Source organism: Plasmodium brasilianum, chromosome 14 (assembly GCF_023973825.1).
Source record: "Plasmodium brasilianum strain Bolivian I chromosome 14, whole genome shotgun sequence".
Taxonomy (NCBI): Eukaryota; Apicomplexa; class Aconoidasida; order Haemosporida; family Plasmodiidae; genus Plasmodium; species Plasmodium brasilianum.
Window position 1 is genome coordinate 957,929 of NC_090127.1, and position 19,701 is coordinate 977,629.

The 19,701-nt window shown below is 25.8% G+C and overlaps 4 protein-coding genes across 4 annotated transcripts; 2 read left to right on the forward strand and 2 right to left on the reverse strand.

Moving 5' to 3' along the window:
• Positions 1-333: 333 nt before the first annotated feature.
• On the forward strand, positions 334-6,699 carry MKS88_005430 (ACDC domain-containing protein; the record flags this gene model as incomplete). The annotated part of the gene is made up of 1 exon (XM_067218690.1): positions 334-6,699. The coding sequence occupies one exon, from the start codon at positions 334-336 to the stop codon at positions 6,697-6,699; it is 6,366 nt and encodes a 2,121-aa protein (XP_067070640.1).
• Positions 6,700-7,639: 940 nt separating this feature from the next.
• Positions 7,640-10,180, reverse strand: MKS88_005431 (protein phosphatase PP2A regulatory subunit A; the record flags this gene model as incomplete). The annotated part of the gene is made up of 1 exon (XM_067218691.1): positions 7,640-10,180. One exon carries the CDS (start codon positions 10,178-10,180, stop codon positions 7,640-7,642), a length of 2,541 nt encoding a protein of 846 aa, XP_067070641.1.
• A 2,751-nt stretch (positions 10,181-12,931) lies between these two features.
• Positions 12,932-13,366, forward strand: MKS88_005432 (uncharacterized protein; the record flags this gene model as incomplete). Its single annotated transcript, XM_067218692.1, has 1 exon — positions 12,932-13,366. The coding sequence occupies one exon, from the start codon at positions 12,932-12,934 to the stop codon at positions 13,364-13,366; it is 435 nt and encodes a 144-aa protein (XP_067070642.1).
• A 1,155-nt stretch (positions 13,367-14,521) lies between these two features.
• MKS88_005433 (uncharacterized protein) lies at positions 14,522-18,511 on the reverse strand (the record flags this gene model as incomplete). Its single annotated transcript, XM_067218693.1, has 1 exon — positions 14,522-18,511. One exon carries the CDS (start codon positions 18,509-18,511, stop codon positions 14,522-14,524), a length of 3,990 nt encoding a protein of 1,329 aa, XP_067070643.1.
• Positions 18,512-19,701: the final 1,190 nt, after the last annotated feature.

The following is a 19,701-nucleotide window of genomic DNA, read 5'->3' on the forward strand; positions in this document are numbered from 1 at the left end:
CATTATTAGCTTAATTAGCTCTCTTCCTTAATTTAACATTTCTGTGCAATTTGTAGCTTATATATTTGTATAAAAAAAAAAAAAAAAAAAAAAAAACCCACGTCATTATTAGCATATACTTGTTTTTTTTGTACATTTTGCCACATTTTTTTTTTTTTTTTTTTTAATTTAAATAGACCATATTATGTAATTTTAAAAATGTATATATAAAGACGTATATGTGCGCACATATATGTATATTTGTATGTATATATATATATTTATTTATTTATTTACACATATTTATACACATACATACGTATACATATATATACGTATATATATGTACCCACAATGAATTGCAAGTATCGCCACTCTACGAATTTGTCAATTGAAAGATATGAAACATTAGATTTACGAAGGAAAAAAAGAAACAGTGAGGAATACATAATAAACAATAAGAAAAAAACACCAAAAAATATAGGACAAAACTTTGATAACAAAGTTGCTAAGTGCAACAAAAACAATTGGAATAGCAACAATTACATAAACGTTAGACACGTTAGAAAAAATCATTTAATTAAGTGCTCTTCACCTATTAAACGAATTAGAGCTCACATTTTTTCTGCGAAAAGAAGTAAAGAAGGGAAAAACATAGAAAACACAAAAAATATAAAAATTATTCCGTTATTATCAGAAAAACCAAATTTATGCGAGAAAAGATATTCTACAAACCACTCGGAAAAAGTGGTGACGCTTAATAATAATGTAAATAGAGAACTAAGTGATACTGATAGTAGAAGCAATGGTAATACTAACAGCAACAATAATAATAACAGTAATGGCAACAGTAACCACAATAGCAATGGTTCACACAACAATGACAGCATGCATATAATTAGCAACAACGCTAAATATCGGCTTAGTTGCAATAGCAGCATATATTTAAATGTTAAAAGCGAAAAAGAGAGGAGTCAACTAAGAAGTGTTAAACATGCTAATTCTATTTTTGCAGATAAAGTGTATGAGGATTTCTCTAATTTGAGAAAAACAAATGGTAACATAAAGAATGACGAAAGTGTGAATGGTCCTTTGAATAATAATACAAAGGAGAAAAGGGAATATGAAAATAAAAAGGGAAAAAATGACAATATGAAACAGATGAAAATGAGGAAGAAGGAGATAAAACAGGACGTTAATAATATGATAAATTTAGGTACCATATGTCGCAAAAATCATCCTTTAACAAACGAAGAAGATGTTTCTATATCTGAATCACATAGTAACACCATTTCAAGTATCGATCAGAACAAAAATGCTTATGAAACATATAAGGTAGGGCATAATGTTGAACTCGTATTTAATAAGAAAAGATGTCTAATTGTAGATTCACCCAATGACCAAAGTATAGAGAATCCAAAAAGTTGTGTGAAAAGCAAAGGTAAAGGCTTTGAAAGTGTAAATTGCAGTAGCTGCACTAATAATTGTGTTAACTCAGGTGCCTTTGGCACGCCATACAGGTGTATTCGTAGTAGTTATAGTGACATTAGAAATATTAGTCGAAATGATAATTCAAATTTGATGTTATCATTAGAGCAAAATAATAATTATAACAGTAATAGTAGTAGTAGGAATAGTAGCAGTAATAGGAATAGTAGTAGTAATAGGAATAGTAGTAGTAATAGGAATAGTAGTAGTAATAGGAATAGTAGTAGTAGTAGTAGTGGTAATGATAATAATAATAGTAATAATGACACATCTCTAATAAACAGAGAAGAAAAAAAAGATAAAGAATTAATACACATAGAGAGCAAAGAATGTTTGGAGAAGAACACATATGAAACGTTTTCAAAATATAATTTAAGATGTGATATATATAATATTGATTTTAACGAACTAAAGAATGAAGAAGAAAACAATACTCTCAATTCAGAAAATTTAATTGAGAACGTAAGGGAAAATAGTAGCTTTTTACATAAACCATCTATCAGCGGCAAGAATGAAAATATATTATCAGACGTACCCATAAATAATGAGTATAAATGTTATAGTGTTTGTGGGTATAAGGACAGCAATTCGAATAAATCAGATAATTCGAATATTTCTAATTCTTCTGATAATTCTAAAAATCATAAAACTAGAAATGTAGATACGGAAGAAAGGGATATTCATTCCATTGGACGTGCAGGAAGCAGCATGTCTAAGGATGACGTGGAAGTTGGTCAATGTAAAGTCCAAGATCACGTTTTACATAAAAAATTAAATGGAATATTAAATCAAAAATTAACGGATGAAACAGTAACGGAAAGCACTAATAACACTTCCTGTGATTTCAATGAAAGCCCGTTTAACACGAGTTCATCAAAAATCACCAAAAATTTAAGTAATACCTACAATGATGAAGAAAATGAATTAACTGGATTAAATGAAAAATCTACCTTATATAAACCTTCTCCAAATAGTGCTGTAAATAGTTTAAGCTTGTGTACAGACTCTTCTTCTACCATGTCTGATGGCTATTTATTTATTGATTTAAATAAGAAAAATTCTAATACTATAGAAGAGGAGGAAAAGGGAAATATACTATCAAATGCACAGAAAAAAAAGGATTATAAATGTGTAAATGACATGAGTAATTTAGCTTTCACTAATAGTAATGAAAGTAGTGTTAGCAATGGCCTTGCCGTCAATAATATCAGTCAAGTTAGCCAAACTAGCAGTGTCAGCGGTGATCATACCAAAGAAGTAAATAGTGTCACTATCAGTAGTTGCGTCAGTTATGATAATAACAAAGATGTAAGTAATGTCACCATCAGTAGCAGCGTTAGCAGTGAACATAACAAGGAGTTAATTAGTGGTAATAATGGCGACTCTAAAAAAAGCGTTAGTAGTAGTGATATCAGTAATAACAAAAGAAAGAGTAGCTGCAGAAACAGTAGCAGTGGATGCGGTAGTGAACCTTCATCTGTACAAGGAGAAAGCAGTGATATCACTTGTATAAGGGGGGAAATTTTTCCCAATCGAGCAAATATAAAGGAGAAGGATATGTTACAAAAAAAGACGAATTTAAAAAGAACTTCAGATTGTAACTTGGATTATAATTTTAAAAAGAAAATGAGAATAGAAGAATACTCCTTTATTAACTTGAGCGTATACAAAAATAACCCCTCAGATATATACAAAAATAATAGTTACAATACATATATATTAAAAAGTATCCATAATTCTTATATACAAAATAAATTAAATGATAAGAATATCAAAGTACATAGCGTGAGGCCTCTCGGTGAACCCTCATCTAATACATTTCCTGAAAATACCATTTTTACAAATAATGAAGACAAATATAACTTCGATAAAGAAAGAAGCAAATATAGAGAATATGATGAAGGGAGAAAAGGGAGTTTAACTAGTAACATAAACAACGAAATAGATGATAAAATGAAAGGGACAAAAATTATTATGCAGGAGTATAGACAAAAAAATGATATGAACATTAATTCAAGTGAAAGTGCAAATGGTGACTCTAATGGCTATGTGAGTGGCAGTCCAAATGATTATCCTAATAACGAATGGAGTGACTATGCATGTAACTATCCGAGTGACTGTATGAATGACAAGTTAAACAAAATTGAACATAACAAATTCTCCAAAGTGATGAGTAAAACTGTTACATGCAGGAATAATGTCATTAAAGAAACAGCTTTCAAAGGAATCTCCAAAAATGCTCAAAATTTGTCTAATGAACAGATAAATTATGTGAACTTTTTAAGAGACAACAAATTTAACAATTTTGATTTGAATTTGTGTGATATAATAAGCTTATTAGAAAATGAAAAAATTGAAGATCTATATTCAGAAGAAGAATTGAAACGTATAATAATTCCCATACATGGTATATATTTTGATACTAACAGAAAAAGTTGGGTATGCAAATATGACGATATTGTAATAAATGAAGTACCAAATGGGAGAACAAAATTATTTTCCACAAGAATTAATTCTTATCATAAGTCAAGACAATTAGCTCTACAACTAAAATACAATGACCTAAAGAAGAACTGTACTATTTTTAGCAATTTAAATGTAGAAGAAAAAATCTTTTTTATGTCAGTTAAATCGTTTACGACAAATATAAGTAAAGAAAAAGCAGGAAAGGAACAAAAACGATGCACAAATTCGATTGTAAATAAAGAACTAGAACAAAGGAAATGGGTGACAGAAAAGGAAATAGACAAGGAATGTTTAGAGCATTGTATCGTTCAAGGAAAACAGGAGCGACAGAAGAAGATGAAAGCTTCTATAGCCTTACATAAGGATAATTTAAAAGAAATAGAACTTACAAAAAATAAGGTAGAGATAAAAGAATATTCTTCTAACGACATAGTTGAAAATCATAATTTTCTTGACACAACAACAAATGATACTTCTAACACAAATGAAGATGTAAATTTGAACGAAACTTTAAAGATATTAAACAAAGAAGTGTCCCTTGATTTGTGCTCATCTTTACCATATAACTGCGTTAGTGTAAGCCTTTCTAGTAACAACCAAATAAAAAATGATAGAAACGATAATAATAATGATTACAGCACAGGAATTAGTAACAACACAAGTAGTGCCATAACTACTCAAAATGAGATGTACATTTCAGTAAATAAATATATAAAAGGAAACATTAAGAAAGAAAATAATGCAGATGATAAGAAGTACAAACAATGTGAAATTAATTTTAAAACACAAACATTTCTACATAAAACACTAGGTATAACTTTTTCAAATGATATAATAAAAAGAATGAAAAATTTACAGAAGGAAAACATATTTTACGAAAAAGAAAAAGAAAGATGGGTTATTAAAATAATTGACAAAAGGAGCAATATGTTATTATATCTCAAAGAATTTGATTGTAAGGTGTTTGGTTTTGTGTATGCCTGTATTTTAACCATAGAGCATAAACATTTGTATGTAGACTATTTTTTAAATGAAAAAAACTATGACTTTTTAATGAAATTAATTCAAAATAGCTCCTTAAAAATAAAGAAATATACAAACACGATGTTTCATTCACCTGGTTTAAATAATAACAGTTATTGTAACGAATATAATAAGAACTTCTTTAATGACATTTTTCAGGAAAGAGAAACAATAAAAACAAAAGGTGTACATAAACAAAATAATCAAGGACCAAATGAGTATACCAGTTTTTCCTCTTTTGAAAAAGATATAACGTTAAGGAAGATGCACCAAAAGGTAAATCGAATAGAAAATAATTATGTGAAAAAGAATTTAGAAAAAGGAAGTTCAAAATTGCATAATAATACTACATTAAATAATCATTCCGATTTATTGTATAGCTATGAAAATACAAAGAGTAAGATAATGAACGAAGAGGAAATCCCTGTGCCCAAAAAGAACCGTTTGAAAAATATATTTCAAACATTGAACATTCAAGTTGCCAACAGATCAAATGTTGTTTCTTCCTCATATTTAGAAAATAAAATGAATGATAATTTTCCCAAAATTTTAGATAAGAATAACCAATGTACAGAAGGAAGATACAATTTTGAAAACGATTTAATTGGTATAAAAGTTGAAAATTTCCGAAATGGAGATACAGAAAAAGAAAGTTCCCACCCCTCAAAAAAGGGGCAGCAGATAGTAGACAAACCTCAAAAAAAGAAGTGTGGTAAAGTGGAAACAAATACATTAAATAACGAAAAGGAGGGAAAGGAAAGCTACAATCCATACACAAATAGAAATAATAAAACGTTAGTGAGAAAAGGAGACGGGTATAGCATTAACAATATTGTTAATGGTAATAATAACAATGATTATAATGATAATATTGTTAACTATAATAATAATAATAATGATAATGATAACAATAATGATAATAATAATAATGATAATGATAATAATAATAATAATGATAATGATAACAATAATGATAATAATAATAATGATAATGATAATAAAAATGATAATAAAAATGATAATAATAATGATAATAATAATAGTGATAAAAATAATAATAATAATAATAGTGATAATAATAATAATAATAATAATAATAATAATGGTGATAATAATAATAATGGTAATAATAATAATAATAATAATGGTGATAATAATAATAATAGTAATCATCCATACGAAGACGTCAACTGCGATGGCAGTACTAACAAAGTGTACACCTTCCGTAGAAAAGATAATAGCGAAAATTGCCATATCCAAATAAATGACATTAATGAAATCGATGATAAGAAGAGGAGGAGGAAGAAAACAAAAATGGACCCTTTGTTTCTTAAAAGATCGAAAAATTTAAAAGATTCATTATTATCAAATGCAAAAGATACCAGTTTGTCCTCATATTTATTAGCACAAGAAGAGACAAATAATTTGCACAAGTTAGATTCTTATGTAGACACATTAAACAATAACAGTGATGTAACATCATTAGCCAAGCAAACAATTCTTTTGCTGCTAAAAGATATTCTAAATTGTATTCCTTTTCAAATGGCTCCATCTGTAATATCAAGAAAAATATATGATCAGAAAATTAATGCTCATGTGAAATTTGTATACCAGTCAAAGAGTCTTATGGACCTAATGCCCTACTTTTTTATATTTAAAAATGTTATTAAACAGAAAACTCTTCCTAGCGACCAATCATTGTATATATGCAATGTTTTGTTGTATGCCTTGTTTGAGGCATGAAATATATGAATTTACAGAAACATACAAACATAGATAAGTAGATACAAAGATAAGTAGAAAAATAGATACGAAGAAACATAGATACGAAGAAACATAGATACGCAAAAAAATAGATATAAATAAACATGGAAGTATATGGACGCAGAAATGCAGAAATAGATAAATGTAGAATTTTGAAAATATAACGTAAAAAATAGATATTACTTCAGTTTTGTGTAGTAGCTGCTAACTGCAGATGAAATGCCGCTCCTTTTTTTGCATGTACACATTATTTTTGATTTTTTTTTTTTTTTTTTACACACCCCTAATTTATTTATATCCACTGAATAAATGAGTAAATGTATAAACATGTACCTTTGTACATAGGTGTGTTTTCATTTTGTTTATTTATGTTATTTTATTTTTTTTTTTTTTGCAATGTTTACACCCGCTCAAATGTTTTGGTGTCAAAATGCCATTAACAGGAAACTTTTAGCCTCACTTTTACATTTAAATGCAGCAGCAACAAGAAGTTTTGCTCAGTTGAAACATGCATATAGTTTGTCCGTTTGCATTTGTTATATTGTACGTATGTGCGTATGTATGTATATATATACTCATATATATGAACATATACATATATATATTTTATGTCATTTTGTAATGGAAAAAAAAACAAACTTATAAAAAAAATATTCCCATGAAATATATAGACATAAAAAAGGAAAAATTAATGCACGGCTAAAAAAAGTGGGTGGTAGGGGAAAATTGTACATATTAGTTTGAAATATAACGATAAGTCAATAAAAAGAAGTGTACTCCTATACGCGTCCACACACTACCAAACACTTTAACACACCACCGCAAACTACAATGAACCTACATACTCCAATTTACTTGCTCGTACATGTTGTTGGCGAAACAACTACCACTGATGGGAATTAGCTGCGAAGGGGTAGAGTCACTTAATTGGCTTACAAACAGTGTTAAATGTATTTACAGAACTTATGTAAAAAAAGAAATCATTATTTTTTAATGAGTACGAAGCCTTGGATACATCATTGTCAATGTCTTTTTCCAAGGAATTTAGTATGTCTGATAAGAAATTTAAGATATGTTCACAGCTGTTCTTGTTTGTAATTATATTCTTCATGTTATGATAAAATGAGAGTGAAGATAAATGACACGAATTTATTAAAAAGGAATCGCCTTTATTATGCATCTTATAATTTAGAAGATTTTGTCTATTTTCCAAAAAATGAAAATAGTGAGTATTATTATTTTTGTGCCTAGGGGTGCTGCAATTTTGCTTATTTTCTTTATTTTTCTGATCAATCATTTTAGTTACATTATTTATCAATTCATCATATGTATTATTTGTGATTATAGTCAGAACATGTTTAACATATTTATTTATATAATATATAGTCTTAACTATGTTATACCTAATATTACTTATTTTGTCTTTGCTTAGATCTTTGATAACTTTTAAAATATAATTTTCAATATATTGTAAAGGAAATAGTATAACTAGTTTTGATATAAATTGTAAACAGCTTATTCTATTTATATAATTAGTAGACTCTTTTAAATCATTTAATAAATATGTTAATCCCTTTTCAAAAAAAGAAAAATTTCTATTTTTAATTAAAAAATACAAAGTTTCAGCTACCTCTATCCTAATAGAGTACACTAAATCCTTAGCTCCTGTATGCATATAATTCCAGAAATCTACATAATTCGAAGAGCTATTTTCTTTATTTTGATATAAAAAAAAATGATCAAAAAATTTTAAATGATAATATAAAGAACATCGTAGTCTCCAATTTTTACTTTTTACAATTTCTTTACTTAGTGGAATAATTATTTGTTTCATATCAAAAAAAGATATAAGTTTTGATATTTTATGTAAGCAAATAAATAATTCTGATTTCAAATTACTTTCTTCTATTCTAATAAAAAGTAAAAATAGTGGAAGAATATATTCGATTGATCCGTCCTTATCTAAAACATCTGGTAAGGTACATAATAATTTGCATAACGAAATTTTCAAGTGTATATTATTACTATCAATATCTTTCTTTAAATCTTCAAATATTTCATCCAGTATATTTACTTTAATTTTTGAATGAACTAATATTCTATCCAAGTTATTCAAAACAATACTACGTACATTACTGTCCAAATCTTTTAACAATAATAACAATATCACAGATAAATCATCATTTTTTTGATTTTTTAGAATTTCTTGTATATTATTTGCTAACACTGCCCTAACTCTCCAACTCTCATCATTACATATACTAGTTAAAACCTGATCCAAATTATTCACAAAATTAGGGTCATTGTATAAAACCTCATTTAATATGGACACTGCACTAATTTGGACTTCATCCAACCCATTTATTGGATAAAAAAAACTACGGTATATTTCTTGAGCCTTTTCCCATATTTTGTCTACAAAGATTTTTGTTTTCTTTTCACTTGTTCTATCACTAAGTGAACTCCACTCCCCTTTGCCTCCCCATGGAAGGGCTGAATTTGGCGTACCTTCATTTGGAGAAGTGCCATTTGGCGTAATACCACTTGGCGTAATACTACTTGGTGTAATACCATTTGGCATAATTCCACTTGGTGTAATACTACTTGGCGATATACTGTTTGGAGCAAGCACCCATGCTTTATCGCCATCAGCATTCATTATAACATTTTCTTCTTCCCTTTTTTTTAGTTCCTCAGCTTCCCCTTCATTTTTATTTTCCTTTATCTGCTTCCATAAGCGGTGATTTGACTTCTTAATGTTCTTGTTAACACTATCAATATCGCTGTTATTATGGACTTCCTTTACATCAATTTCTTTTACATATTGCTCATGTTTTATAGTTGTATATGCAGAATTATGTATATGCTCTCTATACCTTTTTAATATTTTTAAAAAGTTACAAAATTTATCACAACAAGATTTTTTGACTAATATACTCTGGTCCTGACACAATTCTAGAAACAAGTGAATAAAAGATTTCATATAATTAGCTTGGTCTTCATATATACATCTTTCTATTAAGATTGGTATAATTTTACTGACTCCAATACGATAATTATCACTTTCATTATTGGCCAATCTTATTATTCTTGGGTATATAATATTAATCAATGTACTACTATCACATTTATGTATATAATTTTTAAAAGCATTATACCCATTTATATTTATTTCCTTTTCATACGTTATTATAAAATTTAATATTAAGTCACACAGAAAATAGCAGTTATTTACATTATTTATAAAGTTTGTTAAGAATACCAAATTATTTGATAACTCTATCAAAACATCTGAATCATCTTCTATTATGTTATATAAAAATTCAACTAACTCCATTTTCGTCCTCTCCATGCCTATGATATGGCATAATACTTTCAACTCCTTCATATATTTTAACCGAGTTTTACAATCAAATGATTGCATTCCATCTAGTATTTCTTGTGCTTTCTTGTCCCCCATAATTACACACTTTCTTCTGTTTTCTTCACTTTTTTTCTCACTCCTTAATTTTTCTTTTCATTTATTTTCCTCACTTTTCTTTTCTCTCCTTATTTTTTGTTCTCTTTTCTTTTCTTCCCTTTTCTTTTCTTCTTTTTTCCTTTTTCTTCTCCTTTCTTTTCTTATTTTAATGATTTTGTGTATAACTGTATATCTTCTTTTGTCCAACTGTCGAGGGAAGTTTCGCATTCATATTTGTTTAAATTGTGTGTACATGTGTGTTTGTTTGTTAGTATATGTACATGTTTATAAAAGGTGTGCGTACATATGTGCGTATGTGCTTATCAATAAATTCACATATATATATATTAATGTGCACTTGCGTATGCAGTTACGCATGTTATTATGTGTACAATTATGTATGTGTTATATGTATAGCAACTTATATCAACGCATAAGTGAAAATGTACATATCTGCCTATTAATTACTGGTATTAAAATAATGTATATAAAAATTGTTTCATATTTTTTTTCTTTTCATACCATTGCTTATGCAAAAGAGCATTTGCTTGTGAGATACTATATTCGAGTGTTTTTTTTTTCTTCATTTTTTTGTTTACTTCTTTCCTTCACTTTTATTTCTTAATTATTTAGTTATCATTATTTTTTTTAAGAAATATGTAGGAGCAATTAAAATATTTTTATTACGCCTTAACCCACAAAGAAAAGTTTTTTTTTATTTAGTATTATTATTTCTTTTACATGAAATCCTTTTGTTTTTCATAAATTTTAAATAATTTTAAAAGAGGTCTATTAAATCACAACATTCACTATTTCCATTTTGAGATTATTAATTTATTATTATTATTCTTAATTTATTATTATTATTAATTATTATTATTATTAATTATTATTATTATTAATTATTATTATTATTAATTATTATTATTATTAATTTTTTTTCTTTTTTTTATTATCTCATTTTAAGTATAAAAATAGGAACTGTAACGTTCATTTAGGTATTGAGAATATTTAAACCTAGGAACTTCAACATAACAATTTCATTTTTGTGTCTTACTATATATACATTGTACTACAACATAATTACAGGTACATAAAATAAAAAGAGGCTTATGACATAACAGGTTTGTAGTTAAAATAGGAGATCCTTATCTCCAAGTTTTATATTTTTATTGCAGAAAGGTATAAATGTATCAGTAGAGCACTTAATACAGGTCCAAATATATATATATATATACGTACTTAAAAATGTTCGATCCTCTTAGAATAGTTTAATTTAAACTACCTATTATGAAGTGATAAATTCCTTTGAAACTTTCCCAATAAAAACGTAGAAATGGGAAAACAGGAAAATTAGAGTTGTTTTGTGGTCATATATAATAATTTTGTTTATAAATGAAACATTACTATTTTACCGATATTATATGCTTACATTGTTTTAGTAATGTTGTTTTTTTTATTAATTTTTTCATAATAATTGATCATTTTACTTTCTATCCTTTTTCTGTGTTTTGTCCGAATATTTGAAAACACCTTTAAGTGTATACTATATATTTATGGATCCCATTTATTATTATTTTTTTTCTTTACTATTCAAGTCACAAAATAACATATAAACTTTCTACATTTTTAGAAATGAGTTCGAGTATTAGCAATATTTTCCTTTTCAGGGGTCAACTAGAAAAAAAGTTTTTATATATCCAAATATATGTACATATATATATATACATAATATAAAAATATACAAACTTACTGAATATTTTGACGCTACTACTTTCTTCTAGGAACTTTTTTCATAAATAAAATACGGTATTGATTCTTTTAGTGCAGAAAAAAAAAAAAATTTAGCCATAGTACTTTATTGCAAAATACAATTTCAAAAAAAGAAAAAATCAAGTACCCACACTAATAGCTCAGTTAATAGCTCCTCATATATTTCTTAAGCTTGGAAATTTTTACTTTTTCCAACTTAAATAAAATATTATCCATTCTTTTTACGACAGTTGTTCCTTCTTCTTCTGCATAAACGCACACATAAGTACACATATATATATATATATTAAAATTATATGGGAATGGTACTCTATAAGGCACATTTGATACAACATAAGGAAAAAAAGGAAAAGGAATTTTTAAGTAATACATATAAGACAGAAGGAAAGTTACAATACACATACAGAAAAAAAAAAAAAAATTATAAAATAGATGAAATACAGTGAAAAATTATTTTGAGGAGTATTTCCCCTTTTTATATTATATCTAAAAAAAGTGCAAACGTAAGGAAAACAAATGGATTAAAAAAAAAAAAAAAAAAATATAATAGACAAGGCACAGCTGTAAGCAAAAATCACTACATAATACGCACTTAGAGCAAAAGAAATGATAGCACACACACGTACATACATATATATATACAAATAAATTGGTACCTGTAAAGCATTTTTATGTTAAATATAGTTCAACAGAAATATAAATATTCACTTATGCTAAATAAATGTTATCCTTTTATTAAGCTATTAAGAAAGTATGATAAAGTAACAAAATTACATGTCATTAATGAAATTTTACATTATCTTTAAAAAAAAAAAACATTTATCTTAAATGAACGATTAAAACTGGAGTTGCTAATTGTCCATATTTTAACTTTTTAAAACTAATATATACTTTAATTATCATTTTTTTAAAAATATGCATAAAAAATTAATACTTAAATATTATACAACTTTACCTTGAATTATAACTTTTTTCACTATGGGCGCACAATTTTTTTTTTATATACTCATCCTATTTTTTGCATTTAATTCGGGAAAAGGTGCTGCAGATACGATAAGTGATAGCTACAAGAATAATTTGAATTACAATGTGGATTTATCATCTTTTAAAAATATATCAAAGAAGATGGAATTTAATAATTTAAAAAAACTTCTTTTGACAAAAAACATTTTGAAGGGTATAGGAACTATAATGATAATAATGTTTTCTGTATTTGTAATTTTAGACAAGATTTCACATTCTAAAGAATTAGAAAATTATAGAAAAAGGGAGGAAGATTTAACAAGTCGATTAAAGTCAGCAGAAAATGATATGTTATTATCTAGGGAGGATTATGGTAAGAAGGTTGAAGAAATTCAAAGTGTAATTAATAAAATAATTTTTCATACTCTAAATAATAAAAATATCAGTTAAAAAAGTTATTACGCATGTATTATCATGAAGAATGTTCTTATGTATCTTTATTATTTTTACTTTATTTTAATTTCGTTGAAATATAGCCATTAAAGATGTGCAAATTTATATGTTACGTTAAAAGCTTTTATTTGTTTAAGAAAATATTTTACATAAAAATTCAGTTATAATATATATATATATCATAATTTTTATGTATTCCATTTCTTCCTATTCTTTTTTATTGTATTATATTTATCATTTTTTTCGTACAATATATATAAATATATATACATGCATACATAAATACATACATATATGCGGGTATGTATAATTTCAAATTGTAAAATGGTTTTTATGTGTGTATGCATTTGCTTTAAACTATGATATTTACTACCAAAAATATGCCATATATCAGGTTTTTCAAAAGCTATATTAAACATATTTCACATAATAATATTTTAATTATTTTTTCCAAATTTTAATAAAACTTAAAAAACACTAATGGATATCATACGTGAAAAAATTGTAGAAAAATTATATTTTACTACATAAGTATTTAAACATTTCTTTTCCTTTGTCTGAACGTTCTTATATATGTAAGAATGTAATTCATTTAAAGATTTTCCTCATACTAATTTAATAAATAATATATACAAAAATAAGTTTAATTACTACCTTACTTTCTTCTTTGTAAAAAAAAAAATTACGGCATAATAGTCTTACAACGCAACACTAATAATGCATTAATTGTTTAATTACAAAAAAAAAAAAAAAAAAAAGAGAATAAAACAAAAGAGAATAATAAAAAAACAGAATAAAATAAAATAATGTAAAGCAAAGAGGAGTAAAAAAATAATTGAAGGAGCGTTTAAAGTCGCAATACGAAACTGATAAAGATGTCCAAAATAAGGAGTAACAAATTTAAGGAATGAGAAAAGGGGAAAAGGGAAATATATTTGACTGCAAGCTGTGCATTGGTCGCATGTATAGAACAAAAGGGAAAAAAAAAAAAAAAAAATAATAAATAAATGAATATATAAATAAATAAAGTACAAAAATATAAAATATAACGAACTTCGAAAAATTAAAAGCACAATATTTTAAAACTGTATGGTGAATATTTTTTTTTTTTTTTTTTTCGTTATTACATTACAAACATAATGAGACAGTATATTACGCATTCCTATAAAATGTGTTAAAATGATATATAAACTCATAAGCATATGCCATTGGACAAAATATTGTTTGAGTTTTCGAATCAGTAAAAGCATTCCCATCTTCATTTTTTTGAATGTATTGAAACCTTTTCCAGAATTCGGTAGAAAAATTCCAAAAAATAAAAAAAGTTGAATTTTTTAAAATATGCGCTAAGAAAAAATATGCTTGTGCATGAGTCATATAATCATAATTTTTTTTTTCCAACAAGCCACTTTCTCCATTTTTTATTAGCTCGCTCAATATTAAGTAATATGTATAGGATTTCCTTGTTAAATATTCTTGAACATTCATGTTATGATTAATGAAAAATGATGTTTTTCTTCTTGGTTTTATGAAGGTGTCTATAATGAAATTATAGTACTTACAACCTTCACTATTATTTGAGCAGAGAATATATTTTTTAATTTGTTCATAACATTTTCCAATACGGCTACCTATTGTACATACGTCAGGAAAAAGTTCATTGAGTTCTTTAAATATATTATTCATCTCGAAGTAACAATAATTATCGTTATTTTTTCTCACTAATGGGTAAATATCATAGCAATTTTTATAAGGATAATAGTCTTCACTACAACTGAAAGTTAACTTATATAACATGTTTTTAGCCTCTCTATTTATATAATGAAAAAAAAAATTTTCAATGTTATGATTTACATATAAATTATGTTCAAATTTTACAATACCTGATAATGTTAGATCATTTTTCGATGTAAATCCAGTAATAATATAATATAATTCTTTTGAAAAAATTGCTACATTTGTTAGTTTTAATCCTAATTGTTCATATTTTGTTTTTCCATTTAATAATATTTCCAAAATTGTTGTTTTCATTCCCGTCTCATAATCCAACGTTTCTGCTTCAACTTTTAAGGTTGTAAATCCATGCATAATACAATAACCAAAAACTAACTTTAGTAAAACATTGCTTAAGATAGGGTTATTTATGTGATATTTTTTTCCAAGTCCTATATATTTTATTATACATGCATTATTAAAAAAATGGAATCCTATAATTTGACTCTTTACAGAAGAATTTTCATCCAACGAAATGCCCTTAGCTTCATACAACAAACCTTCAGGATATATGAAAGTATCACTATTTCTTTGCTGTCTCTCTCCATTGATTGAAGCGTCCTCTGTATAGTAGTAATATATCCCCTGCTCACTATTCCTCAGTGTATTTTTGTTTTTTTTTTTACTAGTAATATGCCTTAGTAAATATTCAAATGTCTGCTCTTCCTCAAGCACTCTAACTGATAACACATTTTCAAATTGAGCTTCACAATAAACACCACTACTGCTGGAAAATTTTATAGGCTTTTTTGAATATGGCCATATACTGTCTTTAGTGCATAAAAATTTTAAATTTCTTTTTCGTAATAGAGAATTATTTGAATTTTGTTCTGTACCATTGTTAATAAAAGGTTTTATTTTTATTTCTTCATCATCTTCTTCTTCTTTTTCTTCTTCTAATAATAATATGTTTTTATATTTGGTAGGAACGTTCTTTACAGTAAAGCTATAATTATTATTTGTGTAATAAATAAAATTAAAAAATTCTTTTCGCATAATTTCATTTTTATTAGGATTATAGTCCTTCTTTGCATTAGTACCTCCGCTCATATGATAACTTTCATACACACTTCGTAAAGTATTGTATTCATATAGATTTTGTAAGTTATTAATCTCTTTTTCGCCTTTGTGCATTATAAATAAATACGGATATATTCCCTTATTTTTATTTTTATTATTACGAAAGAGTGTATCTAAATGGTTAGGGTATTTCTTCGTTAATAAATTAATTTCATCCATTATTTCATATTCTTCTAATTCATTAGAAGTATTATTATATTCTTTTTCAGAATAGCTTTCATGAACATACGAGTTTTTGTAATAATTTTCCCTTTGATGATAATCTAACTTTTCGTAGCAATTTTCTTTTTTATAATCATTATTATCATTGCAGCAGCTGCTGTGTTGTGAAGTGCCAAAATTTGAAATTTTATGTTGTATGTCTGTTAAGGAAAATTCGATACTATTTTTCCCCCCTTCAACATATTCATATTTTTTAAAATCGCTAATATTCTTACGATTAGAATGCTCCAGAAATAGATTATTCCAAATATTATATTCATTTAACGTTCTGTTACTTTTTTTTCTGTAGTCCCTTTCATAAAGCTTTTCATGATATTTTATATATTTACTAATGTTGCAAATTCTGTTTTCTAAGTTATCGTTTATATTTATTTTGTCTAATTCGTCTTTTAGTATAGAGTTTGTGGATTCAAATTCAAATGTGAACATAGTATTCTCAAAAAAGTCTTTTTGTATATTGTCATCATGCGGAAGAAATATGCCTCTATTTTCAGTATTTTTTTTAATTTTATCTTTTATTTTTTTTGAATAACTTTTATGTTTAAATGTAAAAGAGTTACTTTTATTAACATATTCTTGTAATTCTTCTATAATTATATCGTTACTAAAGATATGTAATTGTTCTTCTTTAATGGTGCAACGTTCAATACATACAAAATTTTCATATAGAAAATGATGCAAAACACTTTTTGCCTTTTCATCCAAAAGGGTAGATGATTTAATATTACTAACACATTCTTCAAAAGAGAGAACATTTTTATCACAAAAGTACTCAAAGATTACTATTAAGAAAGAATCTCCTAATTTGTTCATATTTTTTGACCTAAAATTTCTATATTTTATTTTATTACCGAATTTTTTTTTTATATATATTTCGTCCTGCTCATAATAAGTAAACAATTCGTTCAAATAACATGACTTTATCCTTTCCCTATAGTTTGTCTGATCTAGTAAATTTTTCAACTCCAATAATTTATAATTAAAGTTTTCCTTTTTTAATTCTATTCCTCTCCATAATAAATAGGATTTATTAGCAAAAAATTTTAAATTAATTCTAGGAATACCTGTTTTTATTAAGTCTTTTCTATTTCTATTAATAAAAGAGTTATCACTTCTTATACTGTATTTCTCACTGGAATTGTAAAATCTGCTACTACTAACATCAAATCCAAGATTAAAGATACTACTGCTTCCAGAACTGTTTTTTTCAAAAAGCTTCCCCAGGGAAAATATATTTTCTGAAAATAATATTTGTCTCTTATAGCCTAATCTTATGCATAGGCCAATTAAAATTTTTAGAATGACACTTTCTCCATACGATAAGTAAGAACTAACGTTCATATTTAACTTACATACATAGTTATTTCTGGTGATTTTATCAACATTGTTACCATAATTTGTGTGTTTTCCATTAGTATCATTACTACTATTATTGCCATCATTGCTATAATTGTTACTGTTTGCGTTACCATTTTCGTTATTTCTATTTTCGTTTCCTTGGTGTAATAATACTCCTTTACCTTTTTCAGAAGTACTTACATTTTTACTTAACAAGTTGTTTGATTTCAAAAAGTGCTTATAACTACTTTCCCTTTGTTCTATATCATTTCTCTTTTCTATGTCGAACCCTATAAAATAATTCTCTAACCTGTATGTACTGTTATCACATTTTATTATTTCGTAAGAATTGTCATAAATGTAGTATTTACACATAAAATTTATTTCCTTTAGGTATTTAGATAAACTTGAATGAACAAAGTCCCCGTAAAGTATATCAACATTTTTTATTTTTATGTAAGACGTAAAAAAAATATTTTTGCAAAGAAATTTTGAAATAAAAGTAACAAAATTCTTCTTCTGAATATTGCAAACAGAAAGTAATTTTAAATTATGAAATACATTTTCTGCGTCTAAAATATTATTGTCAGAATCTAAATATGTTTCGTTGAAATCCTCGTAAATTTTTAGCAACTCCCTTTTGCTAAATTCGTAAGGTTCTATTATATTGCAAAATAAATATTTAATAAAATAAGTTGAAAGCAATATGATATACAAAACTTTATACATTATATAAAGGCAAAAGAGAATGAAAATTTTATATATTAATTCCATTCATATGGGTATATATGTATATATGGATATCTATATATAAGTATATATATACTTCTTCTTTGCTTTAAAGGATCGATTGAATTAAATAACCTCTTTTTTTTTTTTCTTAATTCAAAAGGAATTTTATTTCATCTTACTTTGGGAATATTCTGTTTTTTCTGAGACACTTATTATATATCGAAGTAGTGTAATCTGTACACAGATATTTTATTTATCCTTCGTTATTGCTTATTTTTTGAGTGCTCTTTTTATTTGATCCTTTTTATTATAATAGTTCTTTTTTATCAACATTTTATTTTATTTTTTACACAAACACGAATGTCATTTTAAGGTCATACACCTTCCTTATAATCAAACTCAAATGACATAATTTTCATTTCGTATGTAAAGAGAAAATGCATTTCCTATGACTTCGATAAATTTTTGATGCAACTGTAAAAATGTATCTATATCTACATATACATACACTCATGTACACACATATATATATATATATATATATAATGAGAAATAGGAAAATTCCGGGAATACTTCTTTTACATGTCACACTTAAAAAATAGGTGAAGTGGTAACCTTTTTCTGCTTTAATTAATTTTCTTAAATAATGAACATAACAATGAAATTACCACATTGTAAAACTGCTAATTTGATCAAACAAAAATATATAAAAATAAGAAAAAAAGTTTGTTTTAAACAAATTCAGCTCCATTCACAGAAAAGAGTGAGGAAAAGGAGTGAGAAAAACTTAATATGTAGCATCTGCATGTTTTTATCTACATATACATACAGTGTATATAAATAAAATATATATACATTCTGTTTGAACACATTATATAGTTATTATTTAATGTGTCAACTTAAGTAATAACGTTCTTTTTATATGTTAAATTCTATAAACAATTTTTTTTTTTCTTAGGAATTGAATTAACGGCTAGTTTACTTACCTTTTGACTAACATAGAATATGTAATTTCAACTATTTTTTTTCATTTTCAATAGTTAATTCTTAACAAAAGGAAAAAAAATAGAGATCACATATATGATAAAAAAATTTCATTAGCCAATTTTTCTTATATATTCTAATAATCGATTATGAGGTGCTTTTAAAACACCATCAATATTGAAGCTCATTAAAATTTTCTTTTT